The sequence below is a fragment of the Melopsittacus undulatus genome, chromosome 6 (genome assembly GCF_012275295.1).
Source record: "Melopsittacus undulatus isolate bMelUnd1 chromosome 6, bMelUnd1.mat.Z, whole genome shotgun sequence".
Lineage (NCBI taxonomy): Eukaryota > Metazoa > Chordata > Aves > Psittaciformes > Psittaculidae > Melopsittacus > Melopsittacus undulatus.
In genome coordinates this window covers 40329440-40350381 of record NC_047532.1, presented here as the reverse complement: position 1 = coordinate 40350381, position 20942 = coordinate 40329440, and the positions used below count along the sequence as shown (strand labels likewise).

At 36.9% G+C, this 20942-nt stretch overlaps 1 protein-coding gene across 3 annotated transcripts in view; it reads right to left on the bottom strand.

Moving 5' to 3' along the window:
* The window catches only part of SERPINI1 (serpin family I member 1), a 52271-nt gene that overhangs the window by 9122 nt on the left and 22207 nt on the right, over positions 1-20942 (bottom strand). For all 3 annotated transcript variants that reach the window (XM_005146868.4, XM_031047104.2, XM_031047103.2), the window contains exons 2-6: positions 14875-15142; positions 13326-13556; positions 10487-10681; positions 9434-9638; positions 2993-3090 (exon numbers count right to left, since the gene is read on the bottom strand). In XM_005146868.4, coding sequence (XP_005146925.2) covers positions 2993-3090; positions 9434-9638; positions 10487-10681; positions 13326-13556; positions 14875-15124 — 979 coding nt within the window. In that variant the 5' untranslated portion in view covers positions 15125-15142. The remainder of the gene's footprint in view (positions 1-2992; positions 3091-9433; positions 9639-10486; positions 10682-13325; positions 13557-14874; positions 15143-20942) is intronic.

Below are 20942 nucleotides of genomic sequence, written 5' to 3'. Positions count from 1 at the left end.
GAAGCTTACTTCTAATGTACATGACTCCGTTAGCATCACACTTCATTTGTCACTACACTCCATATGCTTGCAAACTCCTACTCACAGCTGCCAACTGGTTGCTCTCAAGTCTCATTTTAAAAAAGAATGCAGGTTTATTGGCTTTTCTAGCTTAGGCTGTCCCAGAAAAATTATATGTATATCAGTCAAGACTTCAAAGAGCTATTTACCGATGCTCTTCTAATTATACTATGAAAGTAACTCATTAATATCACTGTGCTGCTCACAGAAATTCAGGTCACCTTGAGGTTAAAGGTGGTTGCCATTTAAAGCATTATACAACAATAAGAAATACTATCAGCATTTGAAAGAGATGGGGAATGTCAGTATTTAAATTAGTTCAAGGGTAAGTTGTAAGTGATGTCGAAATACTCAAATAGTAAGTTTGCATGCTGTGTAAATTATAAAACCCCAAATACTGGAAGTTGTTTCAGGATTATTTTGTACACCTGACAGAATTAGAGATACAAGCAAAACCTGGTAAGTCTTTTGCTGAAAGTGAGAGTCAGAATACACTAATTAGACAGCGAAATAGGAACATCCTCCTATCCACCTGGGTTAATTGACAATTTCTGCAGGAGGGTAACATTTAAAATGTGCATCTGGACTAATACTTTCTCTTTGGCTGCTACCAATCTAGACATCATGGAAGGTAAAGCTGACTTCTCTATTTCCATTTTTTCAGATTGAGTGCAAAACCCAAAAAATTCTAAATATTGAAAAATAAGTCTGTAATCCTGCAATTTGATTTATATCCACTAAACCCACATAGAATTTCACTGAAGTCAACAATCTGTGCCTGGATCTGATTGTAGGATTACAGCTATTGTTAAAATTGCAGGCACCTTTCCTTGACAATTATCCAAAAGCAAGAGCAATGGGAGGGGAAGAAAAGTATTTTAAAAAGCATCAGAATTTCTCAAAAATCTCCTTAGATTTTTTTTTTTTATGATTTTCTATCTTCCTAAATTAAGTTTCCAGACAAACATTTTGTTCAAAATGTAAAACTTTCATTTAAGGTGTAATGAAGTGCCACGAAGCTTCCAGAAGCCTGACACTGAGATGCATGTAAACTACTAGCTTCAAACTTCCCTGTTAACTGACGTACTATTCGTGTATTTCTAAAACCAAGCTTTCAACGTTTTTCTTCACACTTTCCCCCCTTCCTCTTCCCTCCCCATTTTACATTGTGAAAACTAGATATAGGATAATTATTCTGTATTTTAATTACTTAAAATGTAATTTCCATAGCTTCAATAGTAAGGTTTTCATTAAAGACATTACTTAAAAAATATGTTCTCATTCTTAATTAATGAATGACCTTTTCATCACCTGGCAGCACCTCCCCTTTTAAGTGAAAAGCAAGAAGGTTACAGTACCACTCAAGAATTCTCTCTATACAGTGCTCTACATTGCTTAACAAACAAGTTAATCTTTAAATGGTAGAGGCGTTAATTCAGTCATGCAAAACATGGTATTTTGATTTTGTACAGAATAATTGTCAAAAATGTAAAACATGAAACAAATCATTAGTCATGTGGATTAAAACACAAGCACATTCTAATCTTTCTGCTAGCCTCTCCACCACTGAATTAGTCCCCTATACAGAGGTGAATTTTACATGACATTTTATATAAGAGACAAACACTGACTTGGTGGTTCAGTCTCCATGTGTATTCTCCATTCTCCATAGTACTTTTCCTCCAGTAAATACTTTTCCATATATAGATCAGAATTTATTGAAAAGCTTATGTTTATTTGTGATGGCAGAGAAATTGAAGGTTTTTTTTTCTTCAGAAAAATGGTATTTCTTTAAAGTAGGATTTTTAATTTATTTAAATTCTTTGTGCATTGTCTAAATCTAGCTTTTCCCACAATTTCACTGGAAAAGTGAAAGCAGCAAAACAGTGGAATAAGCTACATGATATACTATAAACAATATTTCAAACTTAGCAAAAGTAAAAAGGATATGAAAATGGCAAGTATTTCTGCTGTAGATTTTAAAGGAACATTTGCCTTCATTACCACTATTTTAAATAAACCACCAAGTTGTGTTTGCTTCCAGAGACAGGCAATTAAGAAGAGGTATTCCCCATCAGCTAAGGGTCTATCTGGCCAATTAGGCAGTAATCCATAGAGCACCACACAGGGAGCAGTATATAACACGTATTACAAGAACAATGACAGCAATTTCACACAGGCACATGCGTCTAGATAGAGAACAACTGGGTTTACCAAAATTTGGGTGTAGACAGCCCATGCTAAATACACTGCTTATTGGCTACTTTTGTTATACAAAAGTAAAACCACTTTGCAGGCAAAGATGACTCAGTTACCTTTTGTGCCACTTCAATAACTTTTAGGAGGTATTAAAAGCATAAATATCTCATTTCCACCTCCATTTCTAAATGTATTGAGTATTTTAACTTCTGAAAATAAATGTTGTCAACATATGTGACTGAATTGCTTTTATCAGAACTCTTTCTTTCCTACGGTGCTTCTATAAAGCAGGTATCTGGGGAGATGACTAATTGTACAACAGCTTAATGCTCCTAAGGCTATGAACAAACAGCCTCTGGAGATAAAAGATGACAAGCCCCTTACTGTGTGAATCCCATTTGCCATCAAGTCACTGAAGACATATATTGCTCCAATGTGGATCTGCCTCTTGCATCATATTATACTTTTGCTACATTTCTAATGAGATTCAATGCTGAAATACTCAGAGTAAACTTTCTCAGGTCAAAAATCTCACACCTCAAATACACCCCCCTGATGGTTTTCTCCTCTGTCTCAATTGCTCCTACAGTGAGCACACTCTTAGAGCATACAAAAATAATAAAGGATCTGCAAATTGCTAGCAGGTTTTGTTTTGAGCTTGTTGGTTATCTTTAGGTGATTTCAGTACTTCCTCATATGCTCTTCGGAGACAACACAAGAACCTCTTTCTTACCAGACATTGCAGTGAGGTCAGCACTACTGCTGAACAGCTCTGTAATTCCGAGACCTCTCCAGACATCTTTCAGATCAATTTCCTGTTCTACTGTGAACCTGGAGAATTTAATAGAAAATTAAAAAAAGTCCAGACATAAGCAGAGGTTATTGTTATGACAATAACAATAGTAAGGTAATGACAATTGAAACACAGAGGTAAATAATGTAAAGTAGGAGATTCAGTGCTAGTACTACAGTGACACACGTTCTATAAAAACACTTCAATTTAATTTGCTCCTACAGCTCAATTCTTTTTTTCCTAATGCAGAAACAAAAATATGCTAAGGTTATGTACAGCCCCTGGTGATAAAAACTCAGTGCAAAATTACAAAGTAGCTAATGTAAATGTGTACTTCATATACAACAGGTTTATTATAAAAACTGAATTTACCTGTACACATACTAGAACAGAATATCAAACAATGCAAAGGACAGCATAAATTCATGAAAAAGCTGTTGGCAAAGGAGTAGGAAAGTAAGAAGGATGCTCTTTTTGTCTAGACAGTATAAGGAAAGACCAGCAGTTATGCACATGAATCTAAAGCATTTCTGACTCAGCTTTGAATTACTCTTGTGGCAAAACTTTAACTGGGTTTTGATTGTGAATAAAGAACAGGGAAAACACATAGTTAATGCAAATGCATATGTGAGTATAAGCTGGCAGGACTTCAGGGTTAGCTTGCAAAGCCATGTTCTAGGCTATGTTACCGTGCTAGAAGGACAAATTGAGATTTATCCTGAGGGCAAGATTTTGGTCAAAAGCTTATACTGTTTACAAAGACTGCTCTTCAAACATTATAAGTTATGCCTAGTGTCAGTAAGACAAAAAAAAAAAAGACTCAAGTCCTTTGTGTATGGCCAGAAGCACACTGGAAAGCTGGAGAAACAAAGAAACATGTCAGAATTATATTAAAAAGAAGAATGGCAGCCCCAACCATAAAATACCAGAAGTCTACAAATACAAAAGACTAATCATAAATGTTTGTTATGGGTGAGTTATGGATTCACCGTAGAATTATCAAATTATTAGTGATTTACATTTGCTAACAGTGACTGGTTATAACTATACAACACAAAATATAGTCCATCAGGTGTTGTTACAGATTCTCCAGCGAGCCATTCAGTCAGAAACAATTCTGCAGTTACATTGCAGTCCTTGCTGACAGGTCCTACCCATGCTAGAACCAAATAAATTAATAGGTGCTTCTGTGCAATTTCCTTTTCCAGGATTAAGCTTTCTCAGCTACAAGGAAGAACATATTCTTTTCAGGAGAAAATATAGCCAGAACTCTGAGCAGAGAACAGCTGATGAAAAGCTGTGTGACACCTTGGCATGTAAAAGCCTTGGCAGCTTGAAAAAGAATAATCTGGACATCAAACAGCCACTGGATAAGAGTCAAGTGGATCTTCCTCACTTACAACATTTACACAGAATAAAAAAAATCTAATACAGAATCTACATTTGTAATGAACTTAGAAATGCCATTAGAAGCCAAAAATCTATGATAGAATAGATGTTAGTCATTACCCAGAGAAGAATTTTATGCACGTTGAATAAGATCTGGAGACAGTTCAGGACTGATAAATCATTGGTGGCATTGCAAGTCTTTGTGTACCCAGTCCATATGAATTCCAGGATATGCCTGGAATAAAACCAGAAGGACTAATTCTTGTGGTTTTACTCTTCTGGCAGCTCTCAAAAGATTCAGAAGAGACCAATGATTTATGCACTGGAGGAAGCTTCTCATGCTGTTCTGGCATATTCCGCATCAGTGTGGCGTTTGGTTTTCAAAAAAACAACCTCCCCCACCCGCAAAACCAAACTCAAGAAGACATTACCTTAATGAATGAGATGTAGGTACTCGCATGAGATGACCTGAAAACACCCAATAGGATTTTAGAAAATGGGGATGTGCCCTGTTAGATTTCTTCTCTTAGAAAGCTCTGGACACACACACTACTGGTCAAAAACTATGCTCTCAAGATGTTATCCATGATTTTAGCTTCAAGAGACAAATATACAAGTTGTTCATTCATTCAAATTTCCCTAGCTTCTAGGTTCCAAAACTATAGACCAGTTTTAACTCTCACTACACAGTTGTAAGGTATGCCCAGATCTATTTTAAAGACTTAAGTAAAAACCCTAAGATAGAAGAATTGAGATTTGATTCCTAATGCTAGTTAGAATTAACCAGTACAGAGATCCTGCACACTGAATAAATCCAGAGTGAATAAATCCAGAGTGAGTAAATCCAGAAATATTTCCTTTTACATTAAAACTATAACGTTTTGAAAAACACATCCAATTGTATCTACCTTACAAACAGAACAAAAAAAGTATGTTAAAATGTATTTTATAAAAATTTCATGGCTTTTCTGGCTTTTATTTCACCACAGTTAGTATTAAATGTATTAAGATGAGCAAAGGTCTCTATAATATCTATACAAGTGAGTTTCTATTTTTTATGCAAATAAAGGACACCAAAAATATCACATCAGCTGTATAAATACCAAAATATCCCTTTACAAAAATAAAACTAATTACTTCCCTTCTCCCCTTTTGTTTTTTTCATATGGTAAAACCCCCACTCTAAACCACTATTTAAACCAGTATCTCCCTCCTTTCTCACATGATATGAAGCTCAGCTAGAATTACAGATAAGGTATTAACATCTCAAATATTTTAGCTGACATGAGAACTATCCTCTTTTGAACAATAATAATGCTGCTTTACACTTTGAAATTTAATTTCAGACTATGCAATCTGATGTAAAAATTTGGTGCGAGTTATCCTCCAGTCATATTTGGATTTCTTTGCATTCCTTACAGACAGCGATGTGGGTATTCAAAATCAAAGCTCACAACCTAGAACACATAAGAGACATTCAATCTCATTTCCCAAGCCAGGTGTTTACTGTACCTCAGACTTTGGAAATGCCAAGCTACATGATACTAGTACTGACACATTATTATTTGCAGTGTTTGTTGCATATAATAAACCAGCTGGTCATATGTTTTTTAACAAACAAGGTGCTTCTGATTTTAAAATACTATATAAAAAAAAAAAGTTTCAATACCAGAAGTCATGGAATAGTTGCAACTGGGAGCATTAGAAACTACAAAGGAAGTTCCAAGAAATAAACACTGAAGAAAAGATATTTTCACCATAGGACCAGAACAGAATGACTGGTCTGCTGAGTCAAGAGGAGATCTTCTGCACTTAAGCAGTTCTAGATGGCTCATTAACATTACATGTTCGTTGATGTATGCTTCAACAGACCAGAAAGGAATTAATAAAGGACAGTAACTCTGCCTATCAGGTTTTAGCCAAAGTCTAGGAGAAGTGAACATGTGAGTTAGCTCTATATTTATTTTTACACTGTTCATTTGTAAAGTCTGTCTACTTCCTACATGTAAAATGAAGTCCAAACAGCTTAACAAAAATATTTCTCTTGTTTTCCACCATCTTTGGATCTCTCCCATATGAAACAAAGAACAAAATGAAATGCTTATGAAGCAGAATTAGAGTGAGAAACTAACAGTTTTGCACAGAATTATGGTATTTTCATGAAATTTAAGACACAAACATTAGATTAAAATGATGCATTTTTATCATTGATAGTCTCCTTAGTTATGTATCTGAACCTTTAAGTTTTGTATAGGGCATTATCATTTCAACATCATCTAAGGCACTTATATGGTATTTGTAAAAAAAAAGGCAAGGTAATCATGATGGAGAGGTGAGCATATTGTAGCAATCCTTAACATCTGCAGACTTTTATACTGTTATTAGATACTAGTTTCTCTTACGCTCTTCAAATAATTTTTGCTAGTAAGACAGCTTTGTAAATTAGATTCATGGTCTGTTTCACTCCTATGCAAAAAGTGGATTAAAATGTTGATCACTTTAGTCTGGGTTAAGCTGGAAACAATGATTGAAAATGAAAATGAGAATGTATAACTTAACAACTCTGTACAAATCTCTCCTTTGCTATTAAGAGGAATAATACACAATTTCATTTGCACACAGATAAAGCGGACAGAAACTGGAAAGTTGTGATTAACTCTGCTTCTGCTTCGGCTGGTCATTCAGGTCCTATTACAAATGTTTAAGTTTAAAAAATGTTCACTTTATAATTGGATAGCATATTTCAGGATATAAAAATTTAATTTCATTCCACTGCTGCTTTCAATTTCTTAGTGGACATAGCCTGCAGGCCATATTTCATAACATGCCTTTCTGAGTCAGAATATTAAATATTTATGAAGTTTTTATTTAGAAGATTGTTAAAATCCTGTAGATTACCTCTGAATCCCCAACAGCAAACCAAACACATTGGGAGCATGCAATTAATGTTTGGATTTTTTGTAAGGGAACTGCAGGTTTACTATAGGGAATTTCAAGCTCATGACAGTCATCTTTTATAACCTGAAAATACTGATGGTAACCAGCAACTGGCTGTAAATTTTCTGCCTTTGTATAGCCCTAATTCAGAAATGCTTACCAAATTGTTTGAGGTTCTTAGGTAAGAGTGACAGACTAGCATGTGGATGGAATAAATAAGGCCATTTTATGAGCACACAAAACCTAGGCCTTGAACTCATGTCTGAGAACCCAGCTACAGAGAATCCCAGAGCCTCTGCTTTTGGTTAAAACTAAATAAAGCCCCAAATTACCTCTACAAACTTAATTCATGATATAAACATAAATAATGTGTTTTCAATTACATTCATGTATTTAACTTTAGATGCCTGAGCTTGTTGAATTTGAAGCTAGTTTTTATGGATTTCCTATATAATCCATGCAGAGAGACTTCTGTTGTGAATTTCACACACTAGAAATTCCTTGAGAGAAGATGTCCAACTTCAGCACCTGATGCACAGGCTGTGATATGCTCCAATTATAAAAGGAAAGCTTAAGGGATGAAAAAACCCTCAGATTTGCCCAAGCCTGCAGGAGAAACACTCTTTCCCTGCATCTTAGTGGACTGTTAATACTACAGCTCCTGGAACCTGAAGCTCCAAGAGAAAAAAAAATCAAAATCACAGGAATAGTGTACAGTTTGTATAAAACCTGTAGTGCAGCTCTTTGCTCTTTGCTCTCCCCATTTCTTCAAGGTAAATGCTGCTTAAAAAAGAAAAGACCTCTTTCTATGGGACAGCCAAAACAAGCCCCAAAATGCTGCTGCTCCCTTGCTACTCTGACACTAAGCATAAGAGCTGAAAAGAGAACTCAAATTCCACCTTGAACTGGAATTGGAGCATGCCACAATGGAGTCCATCTCAACCTAATTTATCCTGGCTAGCCTTGTTTTATTGTGCTCAGCTGCAGTTAGCTTCTTGAAAGTGGTCTGAAGTCCCTCTCAACTCTGCAAGTAACCTGGCAACGAAAAACTATTTTAATGATTAAAAGAATTCACTTAAAATTTTTTTGTGTGTTTTTTTTTGTTCTTGTTTTAGAAAACAACCTTAACCTAAGAAAATATTATTTCAACACCATCTAAAGCATTTTTAAGTGCTTCCATGTACTCACTGTACAGTGCCAAAAAAGTAGAATAAACAGAAGTGATCCACATCAAACTCATGCCATATTGTTATACAAACACTTTAATGAAATCATTATAAATCACTTGAAAGGACATCATGATCCAACTATACATCAGTGACATTTAGTAGTAAACAACTCCATTACTAAGTCAAGTATAGGGCAAGCATGAAAAATACTTGAAGGCAGATGAAACCGAATTCTGGGCAAGATAACTAAGAGACAGATGTGAGCAAATAAGTTATGGAGCATACACAACTTATGTCTACAGATAAACTGACAGAAGTTGCATCCCTTCTGGTAGCAACATCTTGCTATTCTATTGCTCCTCTAAGAAAAGAAAGCATCAGTTATTACAACTAAGAAAATAGACAAAAGACAAATTGATTGGAATTACTTCTCAACACTCAACCATTTGTATCTACACAGACACACACCATTAGAACTTTTTAAATTAGCAGCATATAGAAATCTAATTAGGAACTAAATGAAACACTTTAGCTTTTGTTAATTCAGACTTGCAATATTTCTATGGCTCCTGTCTAAATGGAACTTAGCCATAATGAGTTCTGCAACACTCTGAACATCATTTAGAATGGCTATATTCCTGATGATGAAATTTTCTTTTCTAGAACTCATATATGAGAAGGATGCAAATACACAGTGCTCATCTGTTGCTCAAACAACGATCACCCGGCACTGCACACCCCCTGGCCTTTATTGTCAAAGCAACCTTCATGTGGGTGCTACCTAACTGCAGGCTTGGTCAAGGTGTTCAAGTTTTAACTATTCTGCTACTCCAAACAATTTGAAGGCAGTCTTTCCCCTTCTATTGACATGGGAGCATATTCTCACCTTGGTAAATATACTTCCACTTTTTGCTTCTTTACAGAATTAGCCCATTCATTAATCAATGAGGCTTTAACCAGTGGTTCCAATGAGACCAGTGGAACTTCCTGTCTGGAAAGAATGATCATCATACTAATCTCATCTCCCTCATACGGTATTTCCAGAACTTGATAGATACCGCCTGCTTCGTTGGATCCATCACTGAACTCTCCTACAAGAGAAAAACAACAACAACAAAAGCAGTAGAAGTATTTCCTTTTGTTTTCACTGGAGACAGGAAAAAAAATAGAAGGCTAATACTAGGCAGTATTTATTAGGTATAGAACCAAAAGTGACCCTCTTTTTTCTGTATGAAATCTATACTGGTGTCTTCATTATAAGATTTGAAGCTTACATCTGCTTTCTCATAGAAAAAAGCAATCACACAGTTTGTAAATAATCACACTTCTGAACCTATTACCCAACTTTCATTGGTTAGAGAGAAGTATGGAAGCTGTTAAGGCTGCCAAGACTTTCATTGAAACAGGCAGAGGTTTTCTATCCATGAGAATTTTTCAGTGATGAGCCTGAGCAAAATACTAGAGTGTGAGACACTGCAGAATTCACTTTGGGTTCAAGCTCAAGATAAAAATGATCCTTAGTTCTGCTGTTCAAAGAACCCCTATTTTACCTCCCTAAGGATACTACAACAGTAACAAGCGAATATTTGTTTAAATATTTAGCACAGAACAAGAAAAATTCCTTGCAAGAAGCAAGACTAGCTCAAGAATTGTAAAGAGGTTAGATTTAATGGATAAACATTCTGAAATCCACAATGTGCCATCACACACATACCTAAAAAGTAATCAAGAAAGACCTCTTTATAGATGCTGCTATCTAGTTGTAACACACAAGAACACACACTACAAAAAGACGCTGAAACCAGAGATATTTCACTGGACAAACATCACATTTAAAGTTCAAGGTGAAAGAACAGACAACACCACAAATGAGTATTACTGCAACATACCTATTCTGGAAAGATTTATTAGCTTTAAAGCTGCTAAAGGTCCAACTCACCATAGTAAAACTCTCCCTGCTGGTACATCATTGGAATCTGCACTTCACTTTCATCGTCTTTAGTGAAAGAAAAAGTTCTTGTATTTTCAGGTCTGAACTGTGATTTCCAATTGCCTTTAAAGTAGATTGCATTGATGAGAGCCAAATGAGTTGGAGAACCAAAATCTCCTGAAGACACAAAATCCTTGATCATATCTAAGAAGAAAACCAAGTGTCAGTCTGCGTATCAAATTAAGCATTAAATGAAAACTTAAGACAGCTTGAAAAATGCAAAAAAAAAGCTGTGCTACCATGTAATTTCCAATCCAGATGTTTCATTAAATCTCAAATTAAACTGCCAATGTTTTGTAAACCTAAATCACAGTGTAGGTGTGTAAACCCTTCCATTAAGTACATGTTAAGTTAACTACTTCTTGTGTACTTAAATGTATACACAGTGGAATCAAGTGGAAAAAGGGTCACATAAGCAGTGTTTGTACTGGTGCTATAATACAGTTCAGCACTACTGTCTTAACATCAAAACTCCTAAAAACTCTGGCTCCAATACGAAGAAGCACTTAAAACATATGATTTATTTAAAGTGCATAAAGGGCATACCCATTGGAACCTTCACCTGGGCCAATTTTGAAGGAAATATTCACTTTCAGTAATGTCCTACTGACTTCTAAGTATGGAATAATTATAAAATCCCCTATAAGTTCATAGCATTTGTTTTGCTGACATTAGCTCTTGAAAAGCAAAATAACCCAACCATTCAGCATCTGCTCTATTCATGGGAGGTACATCAGCTGAGCACGGCAGCTGCTTTGCTCCTAACTCCCAAGTCAATTACATCAGAATACTGTCTGTTACCTGCTTTAATTCATCTTAAATGGCTTGCTTTTAAGCAGAATAATTTAGACTTGGTTAAATTTGGTGCATTGTCCAATTTGTCATTATTCCTAAAGAATTACAGCTTACTTCCAATAGCTTTCTTGCTCACTTCTATTTTTAACCGATATAGCAATGCAAAGTATTAAAATAAACACATTTCTCAGATTATTACTTCTTAATCCATGGTTTAAAATACAAATTAATTCTGCTTTCTGGAGCATATGACACTAACTGCTGTGAAATTTATGTATCAAAGGGCAGTGTTTCTTCTGGTCGCTGTTTGTACTTCATTTTATCTAGAGCATTCTCAGAAATGAGATGTGACCAATACTGCTACACTCATTCTCTATGACTAGGAAAGAAAAAAACAAAATCACAAACAAACAAACAAAAAGGGATTAAGAAGGAACACACTTCCAATTTTTATATTTATATTTAATACATCATATTCCCTTATATTTTCAGTCACATCTTGTTAATACACTTGTAACGCTAAGAATTTTCCTGGCCAGAAAAACCTTGGACAGTTGTATTTTCTGCTCTGACCCTCCCATTATGCTTAACAAGCTGGAATTGGAAACCTGCCCATCTTGTACCCCTTTTCTAATGAGAAAATGAGCCTCTACCATATGAGCTAGCAGGCAGGAAAGAATGAGATCTAGTGGTCAGAGACCAGGCTGAGGGACTGTTACTATTGCGACCCACCCCTAAGAGACCCATAGCTGCCTTTTTAGCTCTACATAGCTCCTTCCAGGGAAAGGTTATGAACTCGGTCAGCACATTGGAGGTGTTAAGTAGAACTCTTGCTGTTCCTTCTAAAAGAAAGAATTCTACTTTTCCTTCAGATATACACCATGTTTCTCTGAAAACACTGCAATCTGCTGCATTGCTTACATTTCCTCTATTTCTGTGACTTCAGATAAAGGGCAGAATTAAGTATTAATATAGTAGCTGCTATTTTTCCTTGGAAAAAATAAACAAAACAAAACCAGATAACATTCAAAATGAAATAAAATCAATATATAAGGTGTTATTCCACTTTAGTGCCATACATTTCCAATAAGCATTGTGGACTCAAATGTTCAGACTAAATGGTGATGTGTTAAGTCATCATTCCAGTAACTTCACATTTACAAGGGTATAACTGATGTTAGAGTGAGTCCCCTGTTGAATTACAATTAAAATACCAACCTCCAGAGGATGTCAGATGAAGTAGAATGTGATAATGCTTTGATCCCCACAACAAGGGACTAACCTCACTCCCATACCTCACTCCCATACCGCATGTATTCAGAAAATGTCACTTATTTGGGATTCTACAGGCAAAGCAAGACCTAAATCACGCAGATCTGAATATGCATATTTACAACAGTAATTTTGTGTTTATTCCCCTGCTGCAAATTTTTGTTGTGAAGCCCTGCTGACAGTTCCTCGCATTGGAAAAGATTACATTACAGGGTCTGATTTTGTGGTTTAAAATTATCTTCTGTATTCCTTTGTATTCTTACCACCTTGTAACTGAGTTTCTTAGAGATCTACTCTAGCCATTCAAAGCATACACCAATAACCCCTTTGTAGACAATTTGTCTGCAGTTAGTAATAGTACTTACCTATTTTTTGTAATTTAATACCAAAATGAGTATTAAAATATTATTAAAAAGCCTACCATTAAAACATTCTCCTTCAGTAAATGTTACAGATGCTTTACGATAGTATCTGAATATTTTTTTCACCTGTCTACTACTACATGGTTAGCCATGGCTAATATTACTTAAGAGAGATCTTTCCTTTACAATAAAAAAAAATATAATTTCACAAAGAACAGATACTAGAATTCTTTTTATGCAAGGAGATACTGTAGTCTCAAATGGAATAGACAAAAGCCAAGGCAACAATTCAACACCACTGTAATACTTCAGAAACACAAACACTGCAGGAAGTATGCAAAAGAATCACATAGACTTACTATTTGTATGATTCTCCACCCATCTATTGATTTGGGTAGCTACAGCTGCACTTTGGCTGAAATCTACATTCTCTACTTCAGCTCTAAAGTATTTTTTCACCAGCTGCAGAAATTTGTCACTGATATGAAATCCATTTTGCACATAGAGAGAATTAGCAATATTCAGAACGTAATGACTTTCTTCAGCAGTTGCCATATCAGAAAGGTCCTTTAAGAAGGTAAACTCTTCACCTGAGGAAAGAAAAACTGTGTCAGAAAAGGAAGTGGTTTTTTTTCTGCTGAAGTTCGCAGTCTTTTTTCCAAACTCCTTAAGATCTGAAAGAACAATCTACAAGGCAGAATATGCTAATTAGAGCTTATTTTTTTCTATTATCTATAATTAGCATAATTAATGAGATATTTGAATCCCATCACAGACAGTTATCAACTAATTCTTTCAACCAAAAGAGGAATTAAAAAAAAAATTAAAAAAAAAAAATTATTCTTACCAGTCACACTTGTATGTCTTGTGCTAAGGGATAATTTATCAATGTTTTAGAGACACACTGTGGAACCAAACACGTGCTGTAGTCTCCATAGAGAGACATGATGTGTGCAGTGGTACTTTTGAACACATCTTGAACACTGTATTCAGAAGTTCCTTCCCAGGATCCATTTATCAAAGACTAAGAAGTCCAGCACATCATGTGAGTAAGAATTATCATTCAGGTTTCAAACCAATTACTTTTATATCAAAATTAATAGAAATTGCCTCTTCCAAGCAATTTTTTTGTCATTCACCGATATTGTCCATTTGCAGTCACATTACAGTCACATGCACTAACAGTTGAAACTAACATTCATCAGTACACCCAGGTCCATGAATTATCTCATCCCATATTACAGATGGGACAGAATGGTAGTAATGTTTTCTGCTTAAGAACTGAATCCTACTTCTCAGAAAGGCTGATGGGAACACATGGCATATTTTACTGAAATACCCACAATGCTTATATTTCCTCATTAGCTTGTATATCTGTATGGGACATTATGCAATGCAGAAAGAACATTAGTGACACAGAATCAGGGTAAAGAACCTACAGGTTCTACCTACAAGAACCAAACAATTTGTGTAAAAGTAAGAGACATTTTCAGTTAAATTACTATGCTTTTCATATTTTCTTATAAGCAATATTGCTGAAGCTACTACTTTCCTTTTCTGGCTTCATTATAACCAGATGTTTCTAAAAATCTTCTTATAACTCTCAAGGCAAAGGCAAGCTTATTTTGCAGGCAGAAACCAAGATCAACAGTCATCTGCAACTGCTTCAGGTTGCTCAATTGCAAATTCAGGTGCTCAAGCCAAGCACCTGATGTTCTCATCTCTCAGCTTATGCAGAACGCACTAAAGGATGCTTCAGCATGCTCAGGCCATCAAACAGGATGCCAAGAAGCCTACTGATTAATAACCCATGGACATGACCGGGCCACTTCCATCATTGTTCAGGCGTTACCATTTGTTTCTTTCAGATAAAAAGCTCCATCGTAAAACATGATTAAAAGGACTTACCATTTTTTAAGCTGTCAAAACCCAACGAATGCCGAATTTCTTTCAGAGTGGTTCCATGGGCTCCAAGCTCTACCATTCCAATGGCTATTGCGATGCTCAGAGGAGAGAAAAGAATATTCTCATCTTCTCTTGCAGCTCGTAGCTGATTGTAAACATTCACAGAAAGCTCAGCAATGGTTTCATCGGGAAAATTTATCTTGAAGGCTTTGCTTTGGAAAGCAAGCAAAGACAACAGTCCAAGGAAATACATGTCTTGAAATTCTAAGATCTGCAAGATAAATTTTAGAGAAAATAAGTTAATCTTGTTTAAGTAATAATACATTCAACTTGAGAAAAAATAGTAAACTTTTCAGTCTTAACTTTGTGGGGAAAAAAAAACTAACTGGAGTTCAGTGCATGATTCAGTTATTTGGAAACAACACTAATAGACATACTGTTCAAACAAAAATAAAAATCTATTTACATAAAAAGATGGACTACTTTATTACGGACCTAAAGGTTTTTCAAGTCTTTCAGCCACAGATTAACAAAACATGGCCTGTACAGAAAAAGACCTCAAAGACATAGCAACAACTTCAACTTTTTAATTCTGTTGTAATTCTTAAGTAATGCTGATCTGGAATCGGTATGTGTTCCTGTACTTCTTCACCAGGGAGACCTACAAATCCACATTACCTTCATTTGGCTTTCCAGTAAGATATAATTTATTCATCTAAGTCACTCAAAGCCCCAATTGCTAATTCCTATTTCAAGCATCATAACAGAATTTGTGGACACTGGTGACAAATGAAATGTACCATGATGTTGCTCAGTTGCAAAAGACATGACAAGCAGCCAAAAATTCTTTGAAAGAAAAGTCTTGACTTAGTTACCAATATAATCCTTTTTGTTAGTAAATAATGGTGAAAAGTTAGGTAGTTATGCTAGCTAAGAGACAACACCCCCTCAGAGATCTTTAGAGGATAAAGTTACTGTACACATCAGTGAGAAATATCCATCAGGGAAACAAGGAAGTAAACAAAATAGCAAAAAGGGGCTAGCATTAATGCTTCTGACTAATCCATCCTCCAAGCTTTGCTAAAATGCTTCAGTAAGCAACAATTCTCACCCTACCATAGTTCAGCTCATCACACAACTACTGATACTAAAATTCGAGCTCTTGGAGCAGTGTACATCTATCTCCATCCTTCCATTTTTTCCCTTAAATTCCAGGCTACCTTGGCATCTGACCCACTACTGCCATGTGTCTTGGGTCAGAAATACCAAGCCAACAGAGCTTGCATTTCAATTCCTTTTCTTCACCACTTTAACACATACACAGCAAAGATTCCCAAAGTTAGACAGTGAAAGACTAAAAGCTTTAGTCCAGAAGCATCTACATGTGCCAGTCTGCAGATCTTGTCAGCATGGGGCAAATTTGTGTTAATGTGCTATTCTACTGATCTACTGAAGTCAACATGCATGTAACCAACCCCAGTGCCTCTACCTTATGCTTCCCAGCTCTCCTGTGCCTCCACTTACTGTGTGCTTCCAAACACCTGATGGAAACTTAGTAAGCTTTATACAACACTTACATTACACATCTCGTCTTCAAACGTCTATGTAGCATTATCTGATTAACTCACACAACACTGAACAATATGCAACTTAAGCATTATTACTCATATTTTATAGCTGAGAAAACATAAAAAGCACCAGGGTACACATACATGCCTTGGTAGCATCTTATGCAGTCACTAGTTAAAATATTTCCTGTTCTCTACCCACAGAGCAGCCATTTGTTTATTTTTGCACTGAAAAAAATTAAATAGGTGAACTGCTGCAGCAATCACTCATGCTTTACAGAATCACAGAATCCCAGAATCCCGAGGGTTGGAAGGGACCTCGAAAGATCATCTAGTCCAACCCCCCTGCAAGAGCAGGGTAACCTAGAGTACATCACACAGGAACTTGTCCAGGCGGGCCTTGAATATCTCCAATGTAGGAGACTCCACAACCCCCCTGGGCAACCTGTTCCAGTGCTCTGTCACTCTTACAGTAAAGATCTTCCTAATGTTAATGTGGAACCTCCTATGCTCCAGTTTACACCCATTGCCCCTTCTCCTATCACTGGATATCACTGAAAAAAGCCTAGCTCCATCATCCTGACACCCATCCTTTACATACTTGTAAACAATGATGAGGTCACCCCGCAGTCTCTTCTTCTCCAAGCTAAAGAGACCCAGCTCCCTCAGCCTCTCCTCATAAGGGAGGTGTTCCACTCCATCATCTTTGTGGCTCTGCGCTGGACTCTTTCAAGCAATTCCCTGTCCTTCTTGAACTGAGGGGCCCAGAACTGGATGCAATATTCCAGATGCTGCCTCACCAAGGCAGAGTAGAGGGGGAGGAGAACCTCTCTTGCCCTACTAACCACACCCTTTCTAATGCACCCTAGGATGCCATTTGCCTTCTTGGCCACAAGGGCACATTGCTGGCTCATGGTCATCCTCCTATCCACCAGGACCCCCAGGTCCCTTTCCCCTTCACTCCTTTCCAGCAGGTCAACCCCCAACCTGTACTGGTACATGGGGTTGTTCTTCCCCAGATGCAAGACTCTACACTTGCCCTTGTTGAATTTCATCAAGTTTCTCCCTGCCCAACTCTCCAGCCTGTCCAGGTCTCGCTGAATGGCAACACAGACTTCTGGTGTGTCAGCCACTCCTCCCAGTTTAGTGTCATCAGTGAACTTCCTGAGGGTACACTCAGTTCCCTCATCCAGGTCGTTGATGAAAATATTAAAGAGCACTGGTCCCAGCACTGACCCCTGAGGGACTCCACTAGTCACAGACCTCCAGCTAGATTCTGTGCCATTGACCACAACTCTCTGCCTTCTTCCTTTCAACCAGTTCTTGATCCACCTCACTACCTGATCGTCAAGCCCACACTTTCTTAGCTTTTCTATGAGGATGCTGTGGGAGACAGTATCAAATGCCTTACTGAAATCAAGAAAAACCACATCTACCGCTCTTCAGGGGAAGGACAGGATCCTAGGGCGACAAGGCTGCTGTAGCCTTGCTTCTCCCCTACCCCACATCTCCTTTCTGATAATTGCTTCCATAAGAAATTTGCCCCTTTTCTCAATTTCTAATAAGCCCTCCTCTATGCTGACATCACTTCATCTCTCTGGACTACCTGATCAACCTTTCTCTCATTCTTAGCAAGATATCAAAAATCTCCACCAAAGGCTCTGATGCTATTTAAGAACGGCACTGTAAGTCATATAAGACTAAAGCACCAGCTTCATATTGTGCTTATTACTTGATGACTACATATTTCAGTATGCTTATAAAACTACCCAGCACTTCACTGCTGCCCAATGGAAAACAGTTCAACCAGAGCCATGACCATTGCTATTTATTTCATAAAGACTGAAGCAGTCTTATGATTGTTCAAAACATCAACATCCCACAAACTTTCCCAATAACTGTTTTTCTTGCAGCAATTATTTTTTTTAACCTGCCCATTTATTAATTATTGACTTTAGGTTATTAGTGTTTCTGTCACAGGAAATAACCGGATTTGTTTTCCTCGTGATCACAGGCATTCTAGATTTCTCTATTAAAAAAAAAAAAAAAAAGGCAGAGCATAGCACTCTCCCAGCGTATTATCTGTATAATATAAGACTTGATTCGGCACATTGCTCTGACAAACTGAGCCCAGGTATTAGTCTCACATCCTAAAAACTGGTTTATAAAGTTATGGCACAAAGGAGGTCAAAAACAGTAGCAGTGTCAAAACCGATACTCTAAAAAAGACAAGCAGCAGCTCATCTTTCTTTTGTTGAGGATAAACCCAAAACATCATCATGGCTTTTAAATTGGCCTGCAAGTCCAGGGAATCTCACATCCTAATCTAAGGAAAGAAACAGTGTTGCTCAGTGTTGATGCAATTATACAGGTAGCTAAGCTCGCCCCCCCCCCCCCCCCCCCCGGGTATCAAGAACTGTTTGAGTTCACTTTGAGACCTGACAAGGTTACAACAGATATAAGAATCTTCAATTTCAAAAAAGGAAATTTCCCCATTTGGTTGCAGAGGCAGCTATTCAGCACTCCATCACTCCACAGCACTCCACAGACTTAAGTAACTGCAGGAGGGAACAAGGGAGGAAATCCATACATCCTAATTAAGTGCTTAACATGTAGGTTATTTTATTAGCATTTAAATAGTCTATTTGGTATCAGACAATCCTAAAAAAACCCAACAGATCAAAGCCATCTCCTCCTGACCATTGCAGAAAAGCTCTTCATGTGAGACAATCAAGTTATAAAATTTGCAATTACTTAGTTAGACAGAAAACAGAGTAGGAACATAGATGTGGACGAATAAAATTCATAGTGAAATTATTTTGCATGACAAAGAACCAAACTCATTTTTTAATACTTGCTTAAATCCCATGGATGACAATAAAAGAGGTTAAGCTGTACAGAATTTAAGTTCCCAGTAGGAGTAAATTAAAGCCAAGTAACTCAGATTTTGTCCCCACTTTTAGTCTAGAGAGGTTTTCTAATAGAATTCATAGTGAAGTTTCCTATACACATGTCCAGGGAAAAGGAAGAGAACAGGAGAGACAGGAATGAACAACCAGGTATAGGCAGAGAATGTGACCAGATCTTTTGCTGGCAGTGTTCTCAAGATATTTGTGAAAAATGTGGCTCACAATGTATGACTGAAAGTACAATGAAAGGAAAGATGCTTTAAAGCAAACTGAAGATCTGTGTAGGTTATAGTGGGGAGACGACTGTAAAGCAGGACAGAAACCTGGTCAGTCCTTGCCAGCCAATGTGAAAACAGTCTAACCTCATCCATCTAACCTGAAATGTCTCTGGTAAATTCTTCAGTTTAATTCTTCTTGCACTTCTAGTACAAACGTACACTGTTCTACTGACAACAGGGAATCCAGCTCTTAATTATCATTCTAGTCATAACAGTTATTGCTTCTCTGATTCTGCCTTACTTTAGGCTGCATTAGTTCTGGTTTATGCTTCTTCATGCTTCTCCATGAGCAGGCCTTGATCCAAAAATACAGCTGAGCACCCACTATGGTGCGGCATGTTCTCAGCATCTCTCCTCAGAACAGAGGGCACTCCGTTTTGTTTCCGCAGCAGTATGGAGAGCATTTCTAAAATTGACTGTACCCTATTCACAAATATACTTCAAGTGAAGGAAATGAAGCTGACTATTATGCAGTGTATGTCCAGGAACTTGAACAATTCCCATAACTATCATAAAACTTTTTGTCTTTTTAGACTCTTCCTCAGGGTCATCACCAGTATAGCTCGTCACTGTTTTCTGCATTAATGAAATCTAGCTAAAAATATTGGATCAGCTGAAAAGGAGTCAAAATTTACATCGCACAATATTTAAAAAAAAATCAAGAACTATCAGTTTCAAATATTACTGCACACATTTGCATTTATTGGCTATCGATATGAAGACAAAAAAAGATATCTGAATTACTCTGACTTCTCCATTACACAGATGTTAAGTCCAAAGACAGAAATTTCTTGTTTGAGGGCCAGTCTCAGGCAGAATCTACATTTTTTTAAAATTTTATTTTATTTTAAAGGATGCGTGAACACCACCCTCCCCTACAAGGCAATCGATGAATGAGTGCAAAAAGACAAACACTCTCCTTGCAATAGCCTCTTCTTGAAAAACCATTGCATATCACAAACCATTGCTTGCTAGACATTTCTGTCTGAGCATTAGGTTAGTCCTTTCTTACAACTGTTCATGGGGGAAAAAGCAGTAACAGAACACTAAACAATGCTTCAAACATCTGAGAAACAACTCTACCTCCAGATGAGACCTTACTACACAGTTATACCTGATATTACCATGTGACTTGTACCACAACATCAATGTAAATTGGCTTCTCCAACATAAACACACTTTTTTATTTGAACATCTATTCCACTCAGTTTGATATTCCTGTGTGGTTCTTCTGGTGGTTCTGCTCTGGGTACAGAGACATGCCTGCTTTGTCTGGGGGCTTCTTTTGCCTTTGGACATTGTTCTGTGCAGTGTTT